The sequence below is a fragment of the Mandrillus leucophaeus genome, unplaced genomic scaffold, assembly GCF_000951045.1.
Source record: "Mandrillus leucophaeus isolate KB7577 unplaced genomic scaffold, Mleu.le_1.0 Scaffold434, whole genome shotgun sequence".
NCBI classification, from domain to species: domain Eukaryota; kingdom Metazoa; phylum Chordata; class Mammalia; order Primates; family Cercopithecidae; genus Mandrillus; species Mandrillus leucophaeus.
In genome coordinates, this window is record NW_012104632.1 from 1,992,421 (window position 1) to 2,012,790 (window position 20,370).

The window sequence follows — 20,370 nt, forward strand, 5'->3', positions numbered from 1 at the left end:
CACATTTTCTTAATCCAGTCTGTCACTGATGGACATTTGGGTTGATTCCAAGTCTTTGCTATTGTGAATAGTGCTGCAATAAACATATGTGTGCATCAGGCCACAGTTCTTGAGCCATGGATAGTGTTAACTTCCTCCAAAGTTCAAGTGCTTTAGTGGAAGCAGCGTAACTACCTAAACTTCAATTGGTAGAAATTTCCAAGGTGAAGCAGGCACGGTGCCCACCACACTCCATCACTAAATCACTCTAATTTGTGTTAAAGTCATGCTTAGTAACGCTCCATGTCGTAGCATTGTCATTGTTCCTCAGAAAAGAAAAATTGCTAGATGGTATTTATTAAGATGACTAGGAACAAAAATTGAGAGCCCCTGTGATGGTATCAGTGTCAGTTTTTCCATGTATTACGTAGTTGTGCAGGGTGATCCTTTTTCGTTTTTGCTTGTGATCATGATTGAAAAAATGCCTCCCTAAAAAAAACTGCGGTGATGAAGAAATGGCTCCCTAGAAAAGAATGTTGTAAGTGTCTGTTGTGAAAAGTTCCTCCTCGCAGTCTTAGCATTTAGCATTCTGCAAGGGGTGCCATGTCGCAGTCCCCCTAATGCTCTTCTCTTGCTGCTGGCCCTCCTCTTTGATCAGGACGTGCTGATGGAGCTCCTTGAGCAGTGCGCAGATGGACTCTGGAAAGCCGAGCGCTATGAGCTCATCGCTGACATCTACAAACTCATCATCCCCATTTATGAGAAGCGGAGGGATTTTGAGGTATGGAAGTGCCTTTTTGTTTTTTTCCTATTTGAGAGCATGACGCTGTGACATATAGCCAGACCTGCGCATATGCAAGAGAGGAAGCAGGTCACAGGCCGGTGATGAGCGGGGTGTCTCTGACCCTCCACGTGACGCTGAAGGTGGTGGCCAGTCATCATCGCCAAATAGTCATCGGGTATCACCCAGACCTGGGCCCCGCCTCTGTGGAGACCCCCAGATCTCAAAGTACAGGGTAACCACCTGGCACTCCACTTTTGAAAGGCTGCCATGAACAGAGTTTTGTGATCACCAGGTGTCCCCTTTCTCAGAACTCTTCCTTACTCCACCTGCGTGGAAAGATGGTGTCCCTTCCGCCCCTCCTGGCCTTGGGAGTTCATCCAGTTTCTCTAGGCATATCAAATGGAGCAGGAAAAGCAAAGGCCAAGAATCACGTTGGGGAACCATCTCTGACATCGCACCTTAACTTGAAAACAGGGTTTGCTTACTATAATGTGGAAATGTGATGGGTCCTCACATGTGGGCTGGCCTTTGGGTAGGAAGCGTTACCATTCATTAATGGATCACTACAAGCAGCGCAGCCAGAATGTGCGTGAGTGTATTTTCATTCAAGTTCGAGGACTTTCACCTCCATTATCACATTTGTTATTTTAAAATCGATTCTCCTGTTTGCACATGGGAAGAAATGGGCTTTGTTCTGCTTTCCAGAGGCTGGCCCATCTGTATGACACGCTACACCGGGCCTACAGCAAAGTGACCGAGGTCATGCACTCAGGCCGCAGGCTGCTGGGGACCTACTTCCGGGTAGCCTTCTTCGGGCAGGTGAGCCTCCTGTCCGTTCTGCAGTGTCCTAAGTCCTTTAAGGAAAAAAAAAAAAAAAAAAAACTATAATAAAGTTATATCTTATAAATTCTCTGTTTTCTGCAAATGCTAATTTGATGAATTTGTCATATTTAGTATGATTCTTACCTTCCTCAGTAGTAAACTTTCTGCTTTTTTTCTTTCTTCCTGTCTTTTCTTTATTACTTTCTTAAGGCCGCGGTAAGTTCTTCCTCCATAAGACATTCTTAGCAACATCTTTGGTACTTCAGTGTGGTTTGCAAGTTTCCTTTTCAAGTCTGTATGTATATCTGTCCAGTCATTACAAACTCCAAAAAAATTAACGTTTTATTCCATTTACAGAAATAAATCACCTGTTTTCTTATACATCTATCTTGCATGTTGTAAACCAAAATTAAGACTTTCTGGTGTCCTTTGTGCCTGTGCATCTTTATCTTTTGTAATATCATATCTCCACAAGTATATTTACAATTACAGTATTTCAGAAACCCTATAGAAAAGGATTTATCTAAATTTAACTTAAATCTTAACCTTCAAGTCTCTAACATTATTAAATGGTATAAATTATAATACATGTATTTAGGGCATGTGGTTTTCTATGAGCATTATATAACCTTCAATTTATTCTGTTATTGTCTTTTATAACTTTATAGCAATACCAGTTTACAGACAGTGAAACAGATGTGGAGGTAATTACAGTAAATGCCTAAAAAGCAAGTAATATAGTGAAATTACTGCATCTAAACTCCTAGTTTGATGTGGATGTTTTTTGTTTCATGCTAGCCTGCATTTTTTTTTTTTTTTTTTTTTTTACTGTTTTGTGCACCATTTTCTCTCTCTTAATTTAGATGAGAAACTTTTAAAAATTTTCTTTTAAACATTAACCCCAGTTGGACTTTTTAATTTTCAACCTTTTTCACTTCCCATGCAATTCTAAGCCTTGGAGTCAAACATGATTGGTGCTAAAACAGATGATGACTGGTGAGATGAAAATATTTTCTGATATTGAGCTACAGGTCTTTAATATTTTTTTCTCATCGGTAAAGCAAAATACAATTTATACAAGCTTTACATAACTTTTACTAAACCTACTCCAGACCCCGAAACGCTTCAGTTCATGCCATAAAATCCTGTGTGCATGGGAGCCGTCAGGAGAAGGGAGGCATGTCCACTTCCGAGCCTGCCTGTCGCGGGCTGCGTATCATTTTCTAGTGAGTTCTGCTTCTTGGGAAAGTGAAACAGGCTTGACACCCATTAGACTTCCCTGGGACAGCACAGTCTTGTATCCAAAATCTCTCATTTCACTCAACACTTAATGACCGCATTCTTGAATAAGTTTGCAACTTTGTGTTTTTTCTTTGTCTTTGCACCTAGACTTCATGTTATTACCATTTCCTTTCTCATTCAGAAAACCCGTTTAAGTAGGATCTTTAGACTCATTCCTTTTTTTCCCCCCTTGTAACAAAAGAACCCTTCCTAGGTGGTAAACCTTGGGCTTACATTCAGGGATAGCTCTAATTGTGCTGTATGTCACAGGGATTCTTTGAAGATGAAGATGGAAAGGAGTATATTTACAAGGAACCCAAACTCACACCGCTGTCGGAAATTTCTCAGAGACTCCTTAAACTGTACTCGGATAAATTTGGTTCTGAAAATGTCAAAATGATACAGGATTCTGGCAAGGTACGACCATGTTTGGATAAGTTTCATAGCAATGTAATGCTGTGATTGATTACATATTATATATATTTAAATGTATACAGAAAAAAACTCAAGAAAATTATTAAGGATGGTTGCCGTGAGTGGCAGGTGTACTTTCTTCCTAATACCTTTAGTGCTTTTCATTACATGCTTGACATTAAAAAAATCTTTATCGCCTAATTTTTAAAACATCTAATTTTACAAAATAATTAACATCTGATGGGATATGCCATTTTTAGTCCAGCTATTTAGAAACTCTGACAGAATGAGGCTCACGGCTCTGTTACTCACTGCACCTCTCCCTGCACATAGCACATGACTTGCCACTCTGTCACTGATGGCTGGATGTAAGAACAGGTGAACAGATGGGTGGATGGGCAAATGGACACATGGACAGGCCAAGGAATGAACTCACCAGCAGCATGACTGTGGGAACAGCAATCACTTTCTGCTTAGAGAGGCTGTCCTCTGGCATTCTGTTCTCACAAGACCCTTTTGGAACCTGCACCTTTGTCCGGTACCTTTGTGTGTTCCACCCTCCTCAGGACATCTCCAGGAGGTCGGGTCTCCCTCTGCTTCCTGAAACTCAGGCAAAGATAGTGCCCCCGTTCTCTGTGTTAGAAATGCACCTCCTCCTCTGCTCTCACCAGTGATGAGCCCTGCCTCTTCCAAAGACACCATTTTAGAGAGATCCTTAGTTCCTTTAGTTACAGGGTGAACTCCAAAATTGGGGTTCAGCCTGGAAGGCCCTGTGGGTTCTTGGCTTTGCACAGAAGGAATTCAAGAGCAAGCTGACAGAGTAAAGTAAAAGCAAGTTTATTAAGAAAGTAAAGGAATAAAAGAATGACAACTCCACAGGCAGAGGAGTGGCATGGGCTGCTTGACCGAGTAAACTTATGATTATTTCTTGATTAGATGCTAAACATGGGGTGGATTACTCATGAGTTTTCTAGGAGAAAGGCAGGGAATTCCCAGAACTGAGGGTTCTCCCCCTTTCAGAGCATATAGAGGAACTTCCAGGTGTTGGCTTGGTGTTTGTAAACTGTCGTGGCGCCGGTGGGAGTGTCTTGTAGTATGGTAATGCATTATAATTAGTGTATAATGAGCAGTGAGGACAACCAGAGGTCGCTTTCATTGCCATCTTGATTTTGATGGGTTTTGGCCGGCTTCTTTACCACATCTCATTTTATCAGTGGGGTCTTTGTGACCTGTACCTTGCAAAACCAGTCCTCCCGGTTCTTTCCTGAGCCCTCTTTTGGAGTCCTCAGTACTGGAATCTGTTTCTTTGGGACCCATCATTTTCTCCTGAGAAGAATCCTCAGTTCTCCTGCCCAGCTGGGTAGGGATCTGGGGAGGGGACCGCCAGGGGAGGAGTACACATCTGACTGCTGGATTCCAGATGCAGAAGTAGCCGCCCTTGCCCACTCGATACCTTGCCTACATTGCACTGAGCCTAGTGGACCCACTCAGTGTTTGTCCAGCCCAGTTTTTTCAGAGAACGACCTCTGCTCTCTTGTGCGGTGGAGCTAGGGAAGGGAACCTGGAATTCCGACTCCAGATGGAGACTTCGGGCTACTGTCCCCATTTTGTGCCCTCCATCTCACTCAGTCTCTCGAATTGCTTCAAGGGTAAGCCTCCGCTGGCTTCTGGGGGCTGCACTGACTCACTTCTGTTACCCACCTCATTGGAACATGGATTAGGTTTCTCTGCTTCGCTGAGTTGGGTAGAACGCCTCAATGTGCCTGTCCTCCAAAAATTCATTAACACGTCTCCTCCGCTGCTGTCTTCTGTCCCCGTCCCTGGATCCATGCAGGTTAATTCCTAACTGTCCTTTTAAAGAGTTGCACAAAGGAAAAAGGATGAACACATATGGGTCCATTTTTAACCAGAAACCCTAACTCAACCTTATTATGACCCCCTTGCTTCATAGATTTGCCTCTTTCTCTGAAACTGAAACCTTTGTCTGGATCAAGTGGTTGCTTTAACGGGACAGCCTTTTCTCCAGGTTCTCAGTCATTCTCCTTCCCCTTTAAATATGAGGCAGCAGCTGAGTTTCTGGATCATCTCCTCCACCAAGCACCAGTCCTCCCTTCCTGTCCTGATACACATGTCCAGCCCAGAAAGCGAAATGTAGGGAAACACCACTGCAACATGGGCAAGACAGCTTCACTCCCACTGCCTTTAAATTCTTTCTGTTTTAAATTATTTCTGCTAAAGAAAGTTAAGTTTTGGGCTGGGCATGGTGGCTCACGCCTGTAATTCCAGCACTTTGGGAGGCCGAGGCGGGTGGATCACGAGATCAGGAGATCGAGACCATCCTGGCTAACACAGTGAAACCCTGTCTCTACTAAAAATACAAAAAAAATTAGCCAGGCGTGGCGGCGGGCACCTGTAGTCCCAGCTACTCGGGAGGCTGAGGCAGGACAATGGTGTGAACCTGGGAGGTGGAGCTTGCCACTGCACTCCAGCCTGGGCAAAAGTGCGAGACTCCATCTCAAAAAAAAAAAAGAAAGTTAAGTTTTAATAGGTTTGGATACAATTAGAATGAATGGCCAAATGGCTTTTTCTAAAATACAAATAATAACTTTTTTTTATTTTTTTTTTTGAGATGGAGTCTCACTCTGTCACCCAGGCTGGAGTGCAGTGGCGCGATCTTGGCTCACTGCAATCTCTGCCTCCCAGGTTCGAGAGATTCTCGTGCCTCAGCCTCCCGAGTAGCTGGGGTTACAGGAGTGCGCCACCACACCTGAATTTTTTTATTTTTGGAGAGACAGGGTTTCACCATGTTGGCCAGGCTGTTCTCCAACTCCTGACCTCAAGTGACCTGCCTGCGTCAGCCTCCCAAAGTGCTAGGATTACAGGCGTGAGCCACTGAGTCTGGCCCAAATAATAACTTTCTATGACTTCATGTATTTTCTTCTAAAGTTTCAGGCACTTTTCCATCTGTTTTTCATTCTTCTTCACAGTCATCTCTGTTTTGAGAACAGCTCTCTTTTGTTTGCCTGCTTACACCAGTATGGCTCCATGTTCTCTGCAGTCATTTCTTTTGTGTCCCTTTTTATTGCTCTAGAAGGTTAAACACATTAAAATGTGCAAAATTCATTTGTCTTCCTAGTGAATTAGCTTTTGTTTCTGCATAGGAAATGCCTATGTTTAATTCTCTATCATGTCACAGAAATGAGAGTACCACCAATTCTAGCAATGTGGTTTTAAAAGCATTTATGTGTTGAACAGAAACTAAATTTATCATTAGAATAGTCTAGATTAATCGGTACCTGTATTAAATTAATTAATATGTAGCTATTTGCATCTAATCTCAGCTGTCTATAGAGTACTGATAATTTGGAGACCTAGCTTCCAAACATTATTCCTAAAATAAACATTTGTCTCTCTAAGCCAAATATACTAAAAATGCAGTTTAAGAAACAATCAGGGAAATCCAGACTGGAGGTCATTCAATAAGAAAACCAGCAGTTTGGGAGGCCAAGGCGGGCGGATCACCTGAGGTCGGGAGTTCGAGACCAGCCTGACCAACATGGAGAAACCCTGTCTCTACTAAAAATACAAAATTAGCTGGGCGTGGTGGCACACACCTGTAGTCCCACCTACTCAGGAGGCTGAAGCAGGAGAATCACTTGAACACAGGAGGCAGAAGTTGCAGTGAGCTGAGATCATGCCATTGCACTCCAGCCTGGGCAACAAGAGTGAAACTCTGTCTCAAAAAAAAAAAAAAAAAATTAATTAATTAATTAAATGTTATGGGAAAAATGAATGATAGGGAATTCTTCTAAATTAAAATGACTAGGGACATAACAACTAAATGTAAAGTGTGATTGTTGATTAGATTCTGATCCAAACACAGGTATCTATAACTAACATTCTGGAGACATTTGAGAAAATGGTACTGTAGACTGGGTATTGGATGCTATTAGGGAGTCAGTGTTAATTTGGGTAGGCACGATAACGTATTGTGGTTGTAGAAGTGAACGTCCTCAGTTTTAGGAGAAGCTGGCTATAGTATCCTGATGTATTCTGCTTGCTTTGAAATGGTTCCACTGGAAAGAAAAGTCTGTATGTGTGTGTGTGTGCGTGTACATAGGTGTATGTGTGTGTGTGCGCGCGTACATAGGTGTATGTGTATGTGTATTTGAGACAAATAGAGCAAACTGCTAGCAGTTGTTGATCCAAGTGGTGGATATGTGGATGTTTGTTGTACTCTTTTCTCCGTTATATTTACTAATAAAACGTTGGAAAATGCCACGTAGGTAAGGACTGAGCAGTTCCTTCACGGAGTACCAATCTTCCATTGTGCTGTTTCAATTAAAGGTCAACCCTAAGGATCTGGATTCCAAGTATGCCTACATCCAGGTGACTCACGTCATCCCCTTCTTTGACGAAAAAGAGTTGCAAGAAAGGAAAACAGAGTTTGAGAGATCCCACAACATCCGCCGCTTCATGTTTGAGATGCCGTTTACGCAGACCGGGAAGAGGCAAGGCGGGGTGGAAGAGCAGTGCAAACGGCGCACCATCCTGACAGGTATGGGCCCCAGAAGCCTCATGGACACCAGCCTGGACGCCTCGCTGAAGAGCTGTCCAGAGGGATTCAGAAGCTTCAGGACTGGAAGGGCCTTTCGAGCTCAGTTAGCCACCACCACACCCATTTCAGTTTCCCATTTATCTAGTGCTTCCTTTTGAATACTTTGGATGTTTTTCTGTTGACACTTCCTTCTTCCACAAGACCAGAAGTTCATATCCAATCGAAGGTCACTTACCCTTCTGAGAGTCTGATGAAAATGGCAGGCCTTATGTGCCCAGATGCTTTTGCACACAGTCTAAGGTGACTTATGGACTCTAGGTCCAGCAGCCACACCCAGTCCTGGAGGGACCCATCTCACACACCTGTCTCAGGTTCTAGCATGGACCTGCTCAGCAGTCTCAGGCTGTGAGTAAACGGGATGTGAGCTCGGATCGCCCCACATCATTGCCCCTGGGGGCTGGCCAGCTGCCACTCGAATGCCTCCTCCGCCAGGAAGCTCACTGCATTCAGTGGCTGTCCACAATTTCAGCTTAGGCAATTCTCACTGATCCCTTTGGCACTGTTGAGCCAGTGACAACCCACTCTGGGAAATGTGTTTTGCATCATTTCCCAGCCCCTGGCAAGTGTCCAGTCATCCTCGGGTGATTTTTACCTTCTGGGGGAGAGCTTGACCCATCCATGCCTCGTTAGGGTCAGCGACATCACTGGGGTAACCTAACATAAAATGCTTCCTTGACCAAGAAATATCAGTGGGAGGGTCGTTCAGAATGCCAGGTGTGCCAGTTTTCACCACACGTCTTCCAAAGAGTGGCCCTAGTTAAGTCAGACCAGGAAAGGGCCTGCTTCTCGGAAATTGGGGTTGTTGAGTTTCCGTCTGAGCAATAATATGCACTATCATGATGAGCGGAAGGAGCTGTGGAGATGCTGCGCCCAGGGGCTTATCAGCTCTCACCCGCAAAGTGTATGCTTTAAAAAGACAGATTGGATGGCGTGGGGTTTATATCTCAGTAAAGCTGTTATCAAAAAAAAAATACAGGTTTTTACGAATTAGCCCAGGACAACGTATTGCAGGGAGCTTTTCACACTCCCTATGAGGGAAATGAGATAAAAGTTAAAACAAAACAAACAAAACTGTGTTCTTAAAGTGTCCCTACTCCTGCTTTTAAGAAGATAGCATATGTAAAGCACAAATGATATTATCCTCACAAACATCACCCCACCCCAAATAATTATTTTTTTAATGCACACATTAGTAGCAAATTCTCATTAAGCAAGATAACTGCTCTTCGAGACGGAATCACTTTATGGGAATCATCAGCTTACAGTGTTTATGGCTCAGCTGTGATGACTTCCCTTCTGACCCGCTAAGTCAGTGGTTACCAAAGGTTGGTCCAGGACCAGCAGCATCAGCACCCCCAGGGAACTTGTTAGAGATGGAAGTTCCAGGTCCCCACCTCTGAAACTGCTGGTCAGAAACTCTGGGGGCGGGGCCAGCTCTTTGTGTTCAGCAAGCCCTCCCGGTGATCCTGGTGCACGCTCAGATTAGAGAACTGCTGCCTGTAATAAACCTAGTTCACTGCTGAGTCAGGGTCAGGAGTTTTGGGTTGGTTATTGTTGAGGCAGTGTACTGATTCATAAACGTTCATGACGATAGGCTGTTTTCCCAGGGCACATTTCTCCATCGTTTTGTTAGGGACTACTTTAGATTAGATAAAGCACATGAGCAATGCTCTGTATCTGCAGGAACAAGGGGACAGAGAGTGCGCTGCAGAGAAAGGCGGGGCAGACACCTGTGTTGTTGGCTTAGGGATTGCCGTCCACAACTGTGGGTTGAGACAGCCTACACAGCAGCGACGCTGTCCTGGGGGTCCTGTAGGCCTGGGTCACAGCCTCACTGTGTGACCTTGGGCAGGTCACGCTTCCTCTCTGTGCCTTAGTTTCCTCATCTGCAAAATGCGAGTTAGAACACTCATTATATTGTCATAACTTTGTAAACAGTAAGCAGCAGAGGAAAGAAAGTTCTTCATTTTTTGCTAGATTTCATCTGCTGTTGAGCTAGATACACACACCAGGGCATTCTGAAGGCTGGACCTGAGGGTTTTCCCTCAAGTTATCAACCCCTCAGGTTCCTCTTCCATTGCATTGCTTTGTACCTAACCTTTGGCCTTCCAAAGGTCAAAGGGAGCCCAGGCCTTCCCTGCCCTCTGCACCAGGAAAAGGCTCACCTTCCTGGGTAGTTCGCAGTCAGCTGACTGTAACAGTGAGATCATTTGAAAAACCTCATGATCACCCTCCAGCCTCCTTCAGTGGAAATTTCCAAGCCTGTCCCAAAGAAGGGGGGCGGGGAGATGCCTCCCTGCCTTCTTTCATGGAACTTCTGCCAAGGAGTTTCTTCCCAGTCACTATTCCAGAGTCTTCCAAACCTGGGTTAGCCTCCTGTCCTCCACCTTCTATTCAAGACACACAAACCAGCAGTCACCATACTCATCACTGGGCCGCCCTGTCCTCCTTTCTAAAGGGCTGGCTCAGTCGGTCACCTAATTGTCCACCTTCCAGAGCCAGGTTGGACTCTCATGCAGTCATTTGGGCAGTAATGCATTCATTCATTCAACAAAATGTATTGCACACTGACACTGTGCCCATTGGCACGCTAATGAAACACATCTGTGGGCCTGTGCAGCTGGCATTCTAGCCAGAGGAGACAGACGATAAACAGTACCCAGATGAGTAAATATACCTCTGGTGGAACGTGATCTGTATTCCAGAGAAAGCAAAAGGAGACTGGGAACCTAGAGTTGACCTCCTTCCTCAGAAACAGGAAGGCAGCCCCACTCCTCCCCTGAAGCACAGCCCTCTGTCCAAGTACAAGCAGGCCTCTGCCAGCGCTCCCTCCCTGGCTAGGGACAGTGAGGCTGAGTCCTCGCCATCCTACCAGGGAGCTTTATGGATCCCCAGCGCTACCACTTAAAATCTGTGAAACCAAGTCAGGAGTCCTTCACCTTTCACTGATAAAACATTGTGAAAAGGCAGCAGGCCTGTAAGTATGTGACAAATGAGGCTGCCTCAGGGCGGACATGTTTTGCACCTTTGTCTGGATGTTGGACGGCCCATCGGAGCCCTGTGTTTCCCAGGGGCTGGCCCTGTTTCCCGTCCTGTGATGAGTCCTTCCCAATTAAACTCTTCCCTAGCCACTTGCTAACTAGAGACCAGGACCACTCCCGTCTGACATTTGCTTGTTCAAAAAGAAAATAAGCTTTTAAGTACATATCTACTATCTATTAGTAAATATATGTCAAGTGAGAATATTAGATACTTCTCTATTATACAGAGCAGTAAGAAATGTGAAACAGCAAATCAGAACCTGCAGCTTTTCTGTTCATTTTTAAATTAACTCCTTTGTGTTGATATTTAGGTATCTCATTATGATAAAGGAAAACAATGTTAATCAGTTATTTTGGTTTAAAAATATATAAGAAAAAGTAAATACTTTTATTTTTATTTCTTATTCATTGCTGTAAGTTTCAAAATACCTTTATTCGCGCTACAGCTCCAAAAGTTTGTGAATTTCTGGTTCATGAAATCCTTTGCTTAGGAGTCTATTCTTTGTGTTTTTTTGGTTTGGGTTTTGGGGGAGTGGTTTTTGTTTTCTTTTTTGAGACAGGGTCTCACTCTGTAGCCCAGGCTGGAGTACAGTGGAGCAATCACAGCTCACTGCAGCCTTGACCTCGTGGGCTCAAGCCAGCCATGTCAGTTTCCCCAGTAGCTGGGACTACAGGCATACACCATGATACCCAGCGAATTTTTGTAATTTTGTAAAAATTTTTGTAAAAATTTTTTTGCCACGTTGCCCAGGCTGGTCTCGAACTCCTGGGCTCATGTGACCTACCAGCCTTGGCCTCCCAAAGTGCTGGGATTACAGGCATGAGCACCATGCCCACCCTAGGAATATATTATTGTTTCTTATATTCTACTCATTTCTCAGATTTGTACAGATTTAGCATGTGATTCAAAGTTATTCTATGGACAAAAATGAATTTTGTCAAGGATATTTTTATGGAACTATTTCCTCGACTTAATCTGTTATGTAGTATCTCAAGATTGTTTAGTCTTTTTTATGTTGTGAAAGTCGTCTTATATCCACTAACTCATTTAGACCTCAGAGCTTCCAAGGAAGGTAGGGCATTTGGAGTGAGAAAATTGAGTGGGGAATGATAACCTGATTATTTTATTTTATTTTTTTTTTTGAGATGGAGTCTTGCTGTGTTGCCCAGGCTGGAGTGCAGTGGCGGATCTCAGCTCACTGCAAGCTCCGCCTCCTGGGTTTTTACGCCATTCTCCTGCCTCAGCCTCCTGAGTAGCTGGGACTACAGGCGCCCGCCACCTCGCCCAGCTAGTTTTTTGTATTTTTAGTAGAGACGGGGTTTCACCGTGTTAGCCAGGATGGTCTCGATCTCCTGACCTCGTGATCCGCCCGTCTTGGCCTCCCAAAGTGCTGGGATTACAGGCTTGAGCCACCGCGCCTGGCCGATAACCTGATTTATTTAAAGACACGCTTGTCACATTAAAAGGATAACAAGGACCCAACTCTCTTGACTTTATGAGATACACGATTGTAAAGGAAGACAATATTCTAGCTCCACCAATTACTAGTATGTGTCTTTGGCAAGCTTCGAGTTCCTTGTTTTAAAATGTGAGGAATAATGACATCTGTAATAATCATTTCTGATAATAATCACCTCAGTAACACTAAAGCTCATGCAAGCCATGGAGTAATTCTGGGGCTCATCCTCTGCAGCCATACACTGCTTTCCTTACGTGAAGAAGCGCATCCCTGTCATGTACCAGCACCACACTGACCTGAACCCCATCGAGGTGGCGATTGACGAGATGAGTAAGAAGGTGGCAGAGCTCCGGCAGCTGTGCTCCTCGGCCGAGGTAGACATGATCAAACTGCAGCTCAAGCTCCAGGGCAGCGTGAGTGTTCAGGTGAGCCAGGCACAGCAGGCCGGAGGGCGGCAGGGGAAGCCCTTGCCCCTGGGTGACTTGCGAGTCATTTCCACCAACAACGTCTACTTGAGAGCCTCGGTTTACCAAGTGATCCCTGCTCCCTTCCCCCAACGTCTGTGACATTTCTCCTGATATCAGAAGGGGAGGAAACCTCATGATCCCCACCCCCCGCCCCATGAGGACTGACTGACTGTGGGGACAAGCGCCAGATCTCCATACACTACCCTGATTTGTCAGTATTTGGGGAATTCTGGGTGCCTGATTAGAAGCATCAGGACTCTTCTAAATACAAAGAAGTGTGGAGAGCAGTAGGTTTTCCTATAAAACTGTTGTTTTCTGTTTTCTGTGAAAATTGTATCCAAAAAAGTACCTTAAGTTTTAGTCTCTTAATGGTATCTTTTGATTAATGAATTCATTATTTTAATATAGCCCAGTCAATCAATTTTTTCTTTATTGGTAGCATTTTTATGTTCTCTTTAAGAAATCTGTGTCTACTCCAAGATTTCACAGATATTCTCCTAGGTTTTCCTCCTTTGCTCAGCATCCGCATTAGGTCTGCAGTCCATCCGGAACTGATTTTTGTATATGTTATAGTGTGAGGGTCAGGATATATTTTTTCCATATGACCTTCCAAGTGATGTACACAATTTATTGAAAAGATCATCTTTGATCTAGATACTAACATATATGTTCAGTTTGTGAAAATTCATCAAGCTATATACTTGTGATATATGCACTTTTCCGTTCATATATTATACTTTAATAAGAGGTTTTTAAAAAGTTATCTTTCTTACATGGTTTCCTAGTTAATTGGTAAATGTTAAATCGCTTCCCTCCAGTAACAAGTATGACTCTTTACTTTCTTGGTATTTTTAAGTGTATATAGTTGAAGCACATGTTTGTTCATATGTATATATATGTGTGTGTGTGTATATATTTATTTGTATGTCCTATTATTTTATCTTTCAAGAAGGGTATGTTTATGAAAGTTACATGTAGATTATAATACATAGGTTTTGGGTTTTTTTGGTTCATTTTCTGAAATTGTATTTTGTCAACTTCCCATCAGATCCACACTAAAGAACCATGAGTTGTTACCTATACAATTCAGTAGACATCTTTGTGTCATTCACCACAAAAGCATTTACAGATGTTTTTAATCTCTTTCCTGATACTCTCAAAGACATATGTGCCAAATAAGTTAGCAAGTGAACATAAGTATTCCAGCAATGTGAGTGATTACGTAACAGGTCCAGAGGCCACAATTTTCTGTCGCTAAAAACAAAACCACTCAATCGACATGATCTGGGAACATCCAGTCCCTATGGAAAGGCCACCAGACGGCTGTGGCACCAGTCCAGGGTAGGGCTGGACCATTGAGCTTTCTAAAAGGCAAAATATGCCCTGCTAATTTGAGGGTAACCTTAGCATTTTAAATTCCCAATCATCTTAAAAAGCAAGAAATTCCGTGTTGAAATGAGAAGATTAAGTTTATACTCATACCTACCAAAGTAACAACAAAGTTGCAGCCAGAGGAAATTAACTTTATCGTTTTATTTGCGTATCTCTGTAATTGTTTCATCAAGCAGCTCACTGGCGCTGCAGCTTTACTGGGCAGAGCCATCTGTGGAGCTTCTTGGTATTTCACTCCAGGATCTTGTTATCAGACCTTACGGAGACTCATCAGCCTTCCTCTTTCTATCTTCTTCAAATATGGACCGTCTTGTATCATTTTAGATGATCAGTCATTTGGGTCATCTTCAGGTGATTAATATGGTTCCCCCCACACACCAGCCTGGTGCTGAGTTCCACCCTCACGCATCTTGGGCTGTTCACCCATTCCTCCTGGCTCAGAGGCCCCCCTCTGACCACTGTGGCTGGAACCCTCCTGTCTCCCCACGTCTGGTGTGAGTTCCTGTGGCTCAGTTTTCCTGCCATTGCTAGACAAGTCCTGCCTACCATGTGTCAGAACCACACACGGACAGCTCCTCTAATTCCTTGCTAAGCTCACCAGACCTTCCGGGAAATATCATGCAGTGAGCACATAGTCACGTTCTTTCCCAGGCTGTCTCAGACGCCTGGAACATTCTTCTTCCCATCTCAGTGTGTCCAGCCTTCTTTCTCACCACATTCTTACCTTTCCTTACTTATCCAAAATCCGCAGACTCTTCTTAGCTGCTTGGAAGGATGATGCAGGGTTCTGCTTCACTCACCCCTGCTGTCTGCTCCTAACATCTGGCTCTCCAGCACACCGCAAATGCTCACTTCATCCAAGCATAGCACATCAGTTTGCCCGTGGCTGTCTATACAATCCAATGAAATGAACAGTTACTGTATTTTTCAGTTTTTCACTGAATTCACCAGATTGGCCTGTTAGTTCAGTGTAGTGCGGCACAAATCCCTGTGACTAAACACCTTGGAAGTAAGAATCCTTGACCTGGATTTGGAAGACCTGGGCTGTGATCTCTGATGTTTTGCTTATTGGCTGTTCAAACTTGAACAGGCCCCTAAGTTTTCCAAGCGTTGGTTTCTTCCTACATAAAATAAACCATCACCACAAGTGCCCGAAGATGGCTGAGATCATGGAATCAAGCGGTGTGCAACAGAGTGAGCTTCATGGTTTCTTTTTGGGCTTAAGTTCCTGGAAGGCAGGGATTGTGAGTAGCTCACACCGACAGGCTTTTTAGTGCCTGCACACTGAAACTGAGCAGATTATCGTGGTAATCTTCCTCCTAATGCAACTGAAAACCTTTGCTCTTTGTCTAGGTCAATGCTGGCCCCCTGGCCTATGCGCGAGCTTTCTTAGATGACACAAACACAAAGCGATATCCCGACAATAAAGTGAAGCTGCTTAAGGAAGTTTTCAGGTAAAGCACACTGAAAGCATCTTTTTCTCTTCAAGTATTGAGCATTTCTGCGCTCCTTCGGGAGAGGATGCTGCTGGTCGGACTCATGCCTTATCCTCTGCGTGCCTTTGTTTCTCCCGCCTGTACCATTCCAGGCAATTTGTGGAAGCTTGCGGGCAAGCCTTAGCGGTAAACGAACGTCTGATTAAAGAAGACCAGCTCGAGTATCAGGAAGAAATGAAAGCCAACTACAGGGAAATGGCGAAGGAGCTTTCTGAAATCATGCATGAGCAGGTAAGGGTAGTGCTGGCTCCGACAACTTGGAGTTCTTGGTTAGGGGTGTGAGGTACACCCTATCGTGACCTAGGCCACCTGATATCCTTCCAGAACCGTGGCATCTGAAGGAGAATGTGGCATACCACACTCCTGCCATGCTCTAGCACCAGGTCATTTGGGAACAGCGAACAGATTGCCCATACGCTGTTATCCACGGCAAGCAGGGGAGAGCAGGCCCGCTTCCTCGTGGCTCTAAGAGGTGGCCGTGTTTCCTAAGCTTTCTCTCTCCCCACCCCATCTAGCCAAAAAGAAAAGGAAAAACTCACACGAAAATATCCATACTCTTCTGACAACTGTATTCCTTTAATCCCTTGAAAAAAGCAGGACTTGCCAACCTGGTTTAAGGAATTATCTGTTGCATTCAATGTTTTTGCCATTTAAAAATACAGACCAATTCCATTTTTGATGATGTACAGCGGGCCTTAGCATTGTGAATTCTTCCTTTAAGTTCCTTGTCACTACGGGCATCTTCCTTGATTATTTTGCTGTTATCTCCTTCCTGTGGGTTTCTTCAGTAGGATTCTGTGTGTGGGCTCAGCTGTCACAGAGGAGATGGTGACCCGTACCCAGGGAATGCTTAGAGCAGCATCCACATTGTTTTTTTGTTTGTTTTTTTTTCTTTTTCTTTTTTTTTTTTGTGAGGGGTCTGTCTCAGTCACTGTCCTTTCTCTATAATTGACATTAGCACCTTGATAACACAGAACTGCTCTGTCTGGCCCCTCCATGACCATGCTTCAGTCTGGCACAGTGGAAGCCAGGGCCATTTGTGGAGTTATCCTATCCCCTGACAGTTTAGTTAGGACATTTTCATTGCAGGAAACGAATGTCAGTGTGTGAGCTTTAACTCACTTGCTTTTTTTCTCCTCCATGCTAACATGTTCAGCTGGGATGGTAATGTCATTTTTAAATTTTATTTTTCTGATAATCTGACTCAGAAAAAGCTGTTAACTTTTTTTTGAGTTTGAGCAGCTGCAGACATTGGCATAATGACAGTACATGGGCAGAGGAAAGCACCCTCTTCTGGACATGTTAAAAAGTAGAGGCCGGACGTGGTGGCTCACTCCTGTAATCCCAGCACTTTGGGAGGCCAAGGCAGGTGGATCATCTGAGGTCAGGAGTTCGAGACCAGCCTGGCCAACATGGTGAAACACCATCTTTACTAAAAAATATAAAAATTAGCTGGGCGTAGTGGTGCACACCCTAGTCTCAGCTACTCGGGAGGCTGAGGCAGGAGAATTGCTGGAACCCAGGAGGTGGAGGCTGCAGTGAGCCAAGATTATGCTGCTGCCCTCCAGCCTGGGCAACAGAACGAGACTCCATCTCAAAAAAAAAAAAGAAAAAGAAAAGAAAAAGAAAAAATGGAAACAATTAGAGGAAGGAATGTCTGAATAATTAAGCAGAACAGGAGGGACTCATGGGAACCAATTTTTGGAGAAAACTTGAGATCTTTTCTGTGGAGCCTCCAGATTCCTATAGAATGGAGAGTTTGGTCAGTGGGTGCTGACATTGGGCACTAGAGAAGATGGAAGTCGTAAGAGATCATGGGCTGAAACTGTCAAACTCCCAGAGTACGGGGATATTTAATGCACTTGCTGTCAACTGCACCTTGAACTTTCCATTATGCCAACAGCTGTGAAGACTGAGCCCCTTTGAACCCCTGAAGGGCTGTGGTGGGGGTAGACCTGCTTTGGTATTTCCAGGGGAGCCTCTGCTGGAGGTCAAGACCTACACTCAGATCCTTCCAGGCACCACTGGGCATGGAAAAATACTTGTTCAGGGTCAGAGGAGTAGCCACCCTCTCCCCAGACAAAATCTGTAAGACCCTGAGAAAAGGAGGCAGGAGAGAAACACAAATGCTCCAGATTTATTTTTAAAGGCTTTTTCAAGGTCAAGGCTAGGTTGTGTCCCAGTCAAGCACATGTAGGTAGACCTCACGTTGCCTTATGATCTGGTGAGCCTAGAAGGCTCTCCATTCGCTGCTTTGTAAAGGAAACATAATGTGCTGTTCTTGACTTTCTTCTAATAATCTCACCCGAGAACAGGCATTCACTAGATAAGCTGCAAGTCTCCCTCTGTAAACCACCAGCCAGGCTTTTCGGGCACTCATCACTCACGTGATGGAGTGAGTGTAGACTTGTGTGTGTGATGTGGGGTGCAACACTTTGAGAAATATCTGCTGCATCCTTACACTCAGTAACATTGTGTTGCACATGGCAACATTGCCTTAAACTCTGTAACATTGTGTTATACTTGGTAACATTGTGTCACACATGGCAACAGTGCATTGCATATGGTAACACTGTGTCACACATGGCAACATTGTGTTGCACTCAGTAACATTGTGTTTCTGTCCTGGAGATCTGCCCCCTGGAGGAGAAGACGAGTGTCTTACCGAATTCCCTTCACATCTTCAATGCCATCAGTGGGACGCCAACAAGCACAATGGTTCACGGGATGACCAGCTCGTCTTCAGTCGTGTGATTACACCTCATGGCCCGATTGTGGGGACTTGCTTTGTCATTTGCAAACTCAGGATGCTTTCCAAAGCCAATCACTGGGGAGACCAAGCACAGGGAGAACCAAGGGGAAGGGGAGAGAAAGGAAATAAAGAACTATGTTATTTCTTAACAGATTTTCTATAGGAGTTGTAAGAAGGTGCACATATTTTTTTAAATCTCACTGGCAATATTCAAAGTTTTCATTGTGTCTTAACAAAGGTGTGGTAGACACTCCTGAGCTGGACTTAGATTTTATTCTTCCTTGCAGAATAGTGTTGGAATAAATGGCCTACAGAAAAAAAGGTTCTGGGATCTACATGGCAGGGAGGGCCGCACTGACATTGATGCCTGGGGGACCTTTTGCCTCGAGGCTAAGCTGGAAAATCTTGAAAATATTTTTTTTTTTTCCTGTGGCACATTCAGGTTGAATACAAGAACTATTTTTGTGACTAGTTTTTGATGACCTAAGGGAACTGACCATTGTAATTTTTGTATCAGTGAACCAGGAGATTTAGTGCTTTTATACTCATTTCCTTGCATTTAAAAAAATATGAAAGCTTAAGGAATTATGTGAGCTTAAAACTAGTCAAGCAGTTTAGAACCAAAGGCCTATATTAATAAACACAACTATGCTGAAAAGTACAAAGTAGTACAGTATATTGTTATGTACATATCATTGTTAATACAGTCCTGCCACTCTGTACATATATGTATTACATTTCTACATTTTTAATACATGAGCTTCTGCATTAAGTTTAATTGTGATAAATCTGTGCTGTTCCAGTATATGCAATACACTTTAATGTTTTATTCTTGTACATAAAAATGTGCAATATGGAGATGTATACAGTCTTTACTATATTAGGTTTATAAACGGTTTTAAGAATTTCATCCTTTTGCCAAAACGGTGGAGTATGTAATTGGTAAATCATAAATCCTGTGGTGAATGGTGGTGTAATTTAAAGCTGTCACCATGTTATATTTTCTGTTAAAACATTAATTTAGTAATTTTATATTTGGGAAAATAAAGGTTTTTAATTTTATTTAACTGGAATCACTGCCCTGCTGTAATTAAACATTCTGTACCACATCTGTATTAAAAAGACATTGCTGACTATTTGGGAGTGGCTGCTGGGTGTTTATTGTTCAGCAGTCCTAAGGGAACAGGATACCAAAATCCTCGAGGGTGAAATCACACGGGGTCTGAAATTTTCTTTAATATACTTGAGCGGGGAAAAAAAGAGTGGGTAGAGACCACAGGACTGACAGAATGCTAGTCATTGTTGAGGCTGAAGTTGGGTGCATGGGGAAGCATGATACCCGCTTCTCTGCTTTCGTGGAAGTTTCCATGATACGGATTTCCCAAGCAGGGGTCACGTCTTCAGAGGACCTGGATGAATGCTTTATTGGACCGTGGTCAGGATCTAAATCATACCAGTTACTCCCAAGTTCACGTGGATACCTTGCTACCTCTTCCTTTTTCCCCTTCGGCTGTAGCAAGACGTCCATCTTTATCCCCTCCCTTACTGGCTTCCGAGATGAGAACACTGGGATAATGCATAGGCAGCCAGGCGCACCCTCTGTGCCCCACATGGTCAAGATCCCTGAACCGGGTCACATGATGGCTCCAGTTGCAGGTGCTGTTCCTGTTTCTGGTGTGCCTGGTGGCCCCAGCAGGTAGGTCAGCCCTTTGTCACTCAGCCCCATATGGTTCCATTGATGGAACTACATAAAATACTGAACAAAATAAAATAGCTGGGGTTTTGCCTTGAAGGGCTGAAAAGGCTGTCTTTTTATGTGACCAGTTAAGGAAAGAAAACATGGGGTGCTGTGCACCCCTTGAGC

General features: G+C 43.9%; 1 protein-coding gene across 3 annotated transcripts in view; it reads left to right on the plus strand.

Annotated features, from left to right (window-relative positions):
* DOCK9 (dedicator of cytokinesis 9) overlaps positions 1-19,644 on the plus strand; it is a 184,794-nt gene extending 165,150 nt beyond the window's left edge. Inside the window, exons 47-57 of one of the 3 annotated variants that reach the window (XM_011993806.1) lie at positions 638-760; positions 1,469-1,582; positions 1,796-1,801; positions 2,254-2,289; positions 3,137-3,283; positions 7,628-7,838; positions 12,634-12,824; positions 15,612-15,712; positions 15,847-15,985; positions 16,911-16,918; positions 18,386-19,644. In XM_011993806.1, the coding sequence (XP_011849196.1) occupies positions 638-760; positions 1,469-1,582; positions 1,796-1,801; positions 2,254-2,289; positions 3,137-3,283; positions 7,628-7,838; positions 12,634-12,824; positions 15,612-15,712; positions 15,847-15,985; positions 16,911-16,918; position 18,386 (1,077 nt within the window). In that variant the 3' untranslated portion in view covers positions 18,387-19,644. The remainder of the gene's footprint in view (positions 1-637; positions 761-1,468; positions 1,583-1,795; positions 1,802-2,253; positions 2,290-3,136; positions 3,284-7,627; positions 7,839-12,633; positions 12,825-15,611; positions 15,713-15,846; positions 15,986-16,910; positions 16,919-18,385) is intronic. The other 2 variants (XM_011993804.1, XM_011993805.1) reach the window with 2 other exon arrangements.
* The last annotated feature ends 726 nt before the right edge of the window (positions 19,645-20,370 follow it).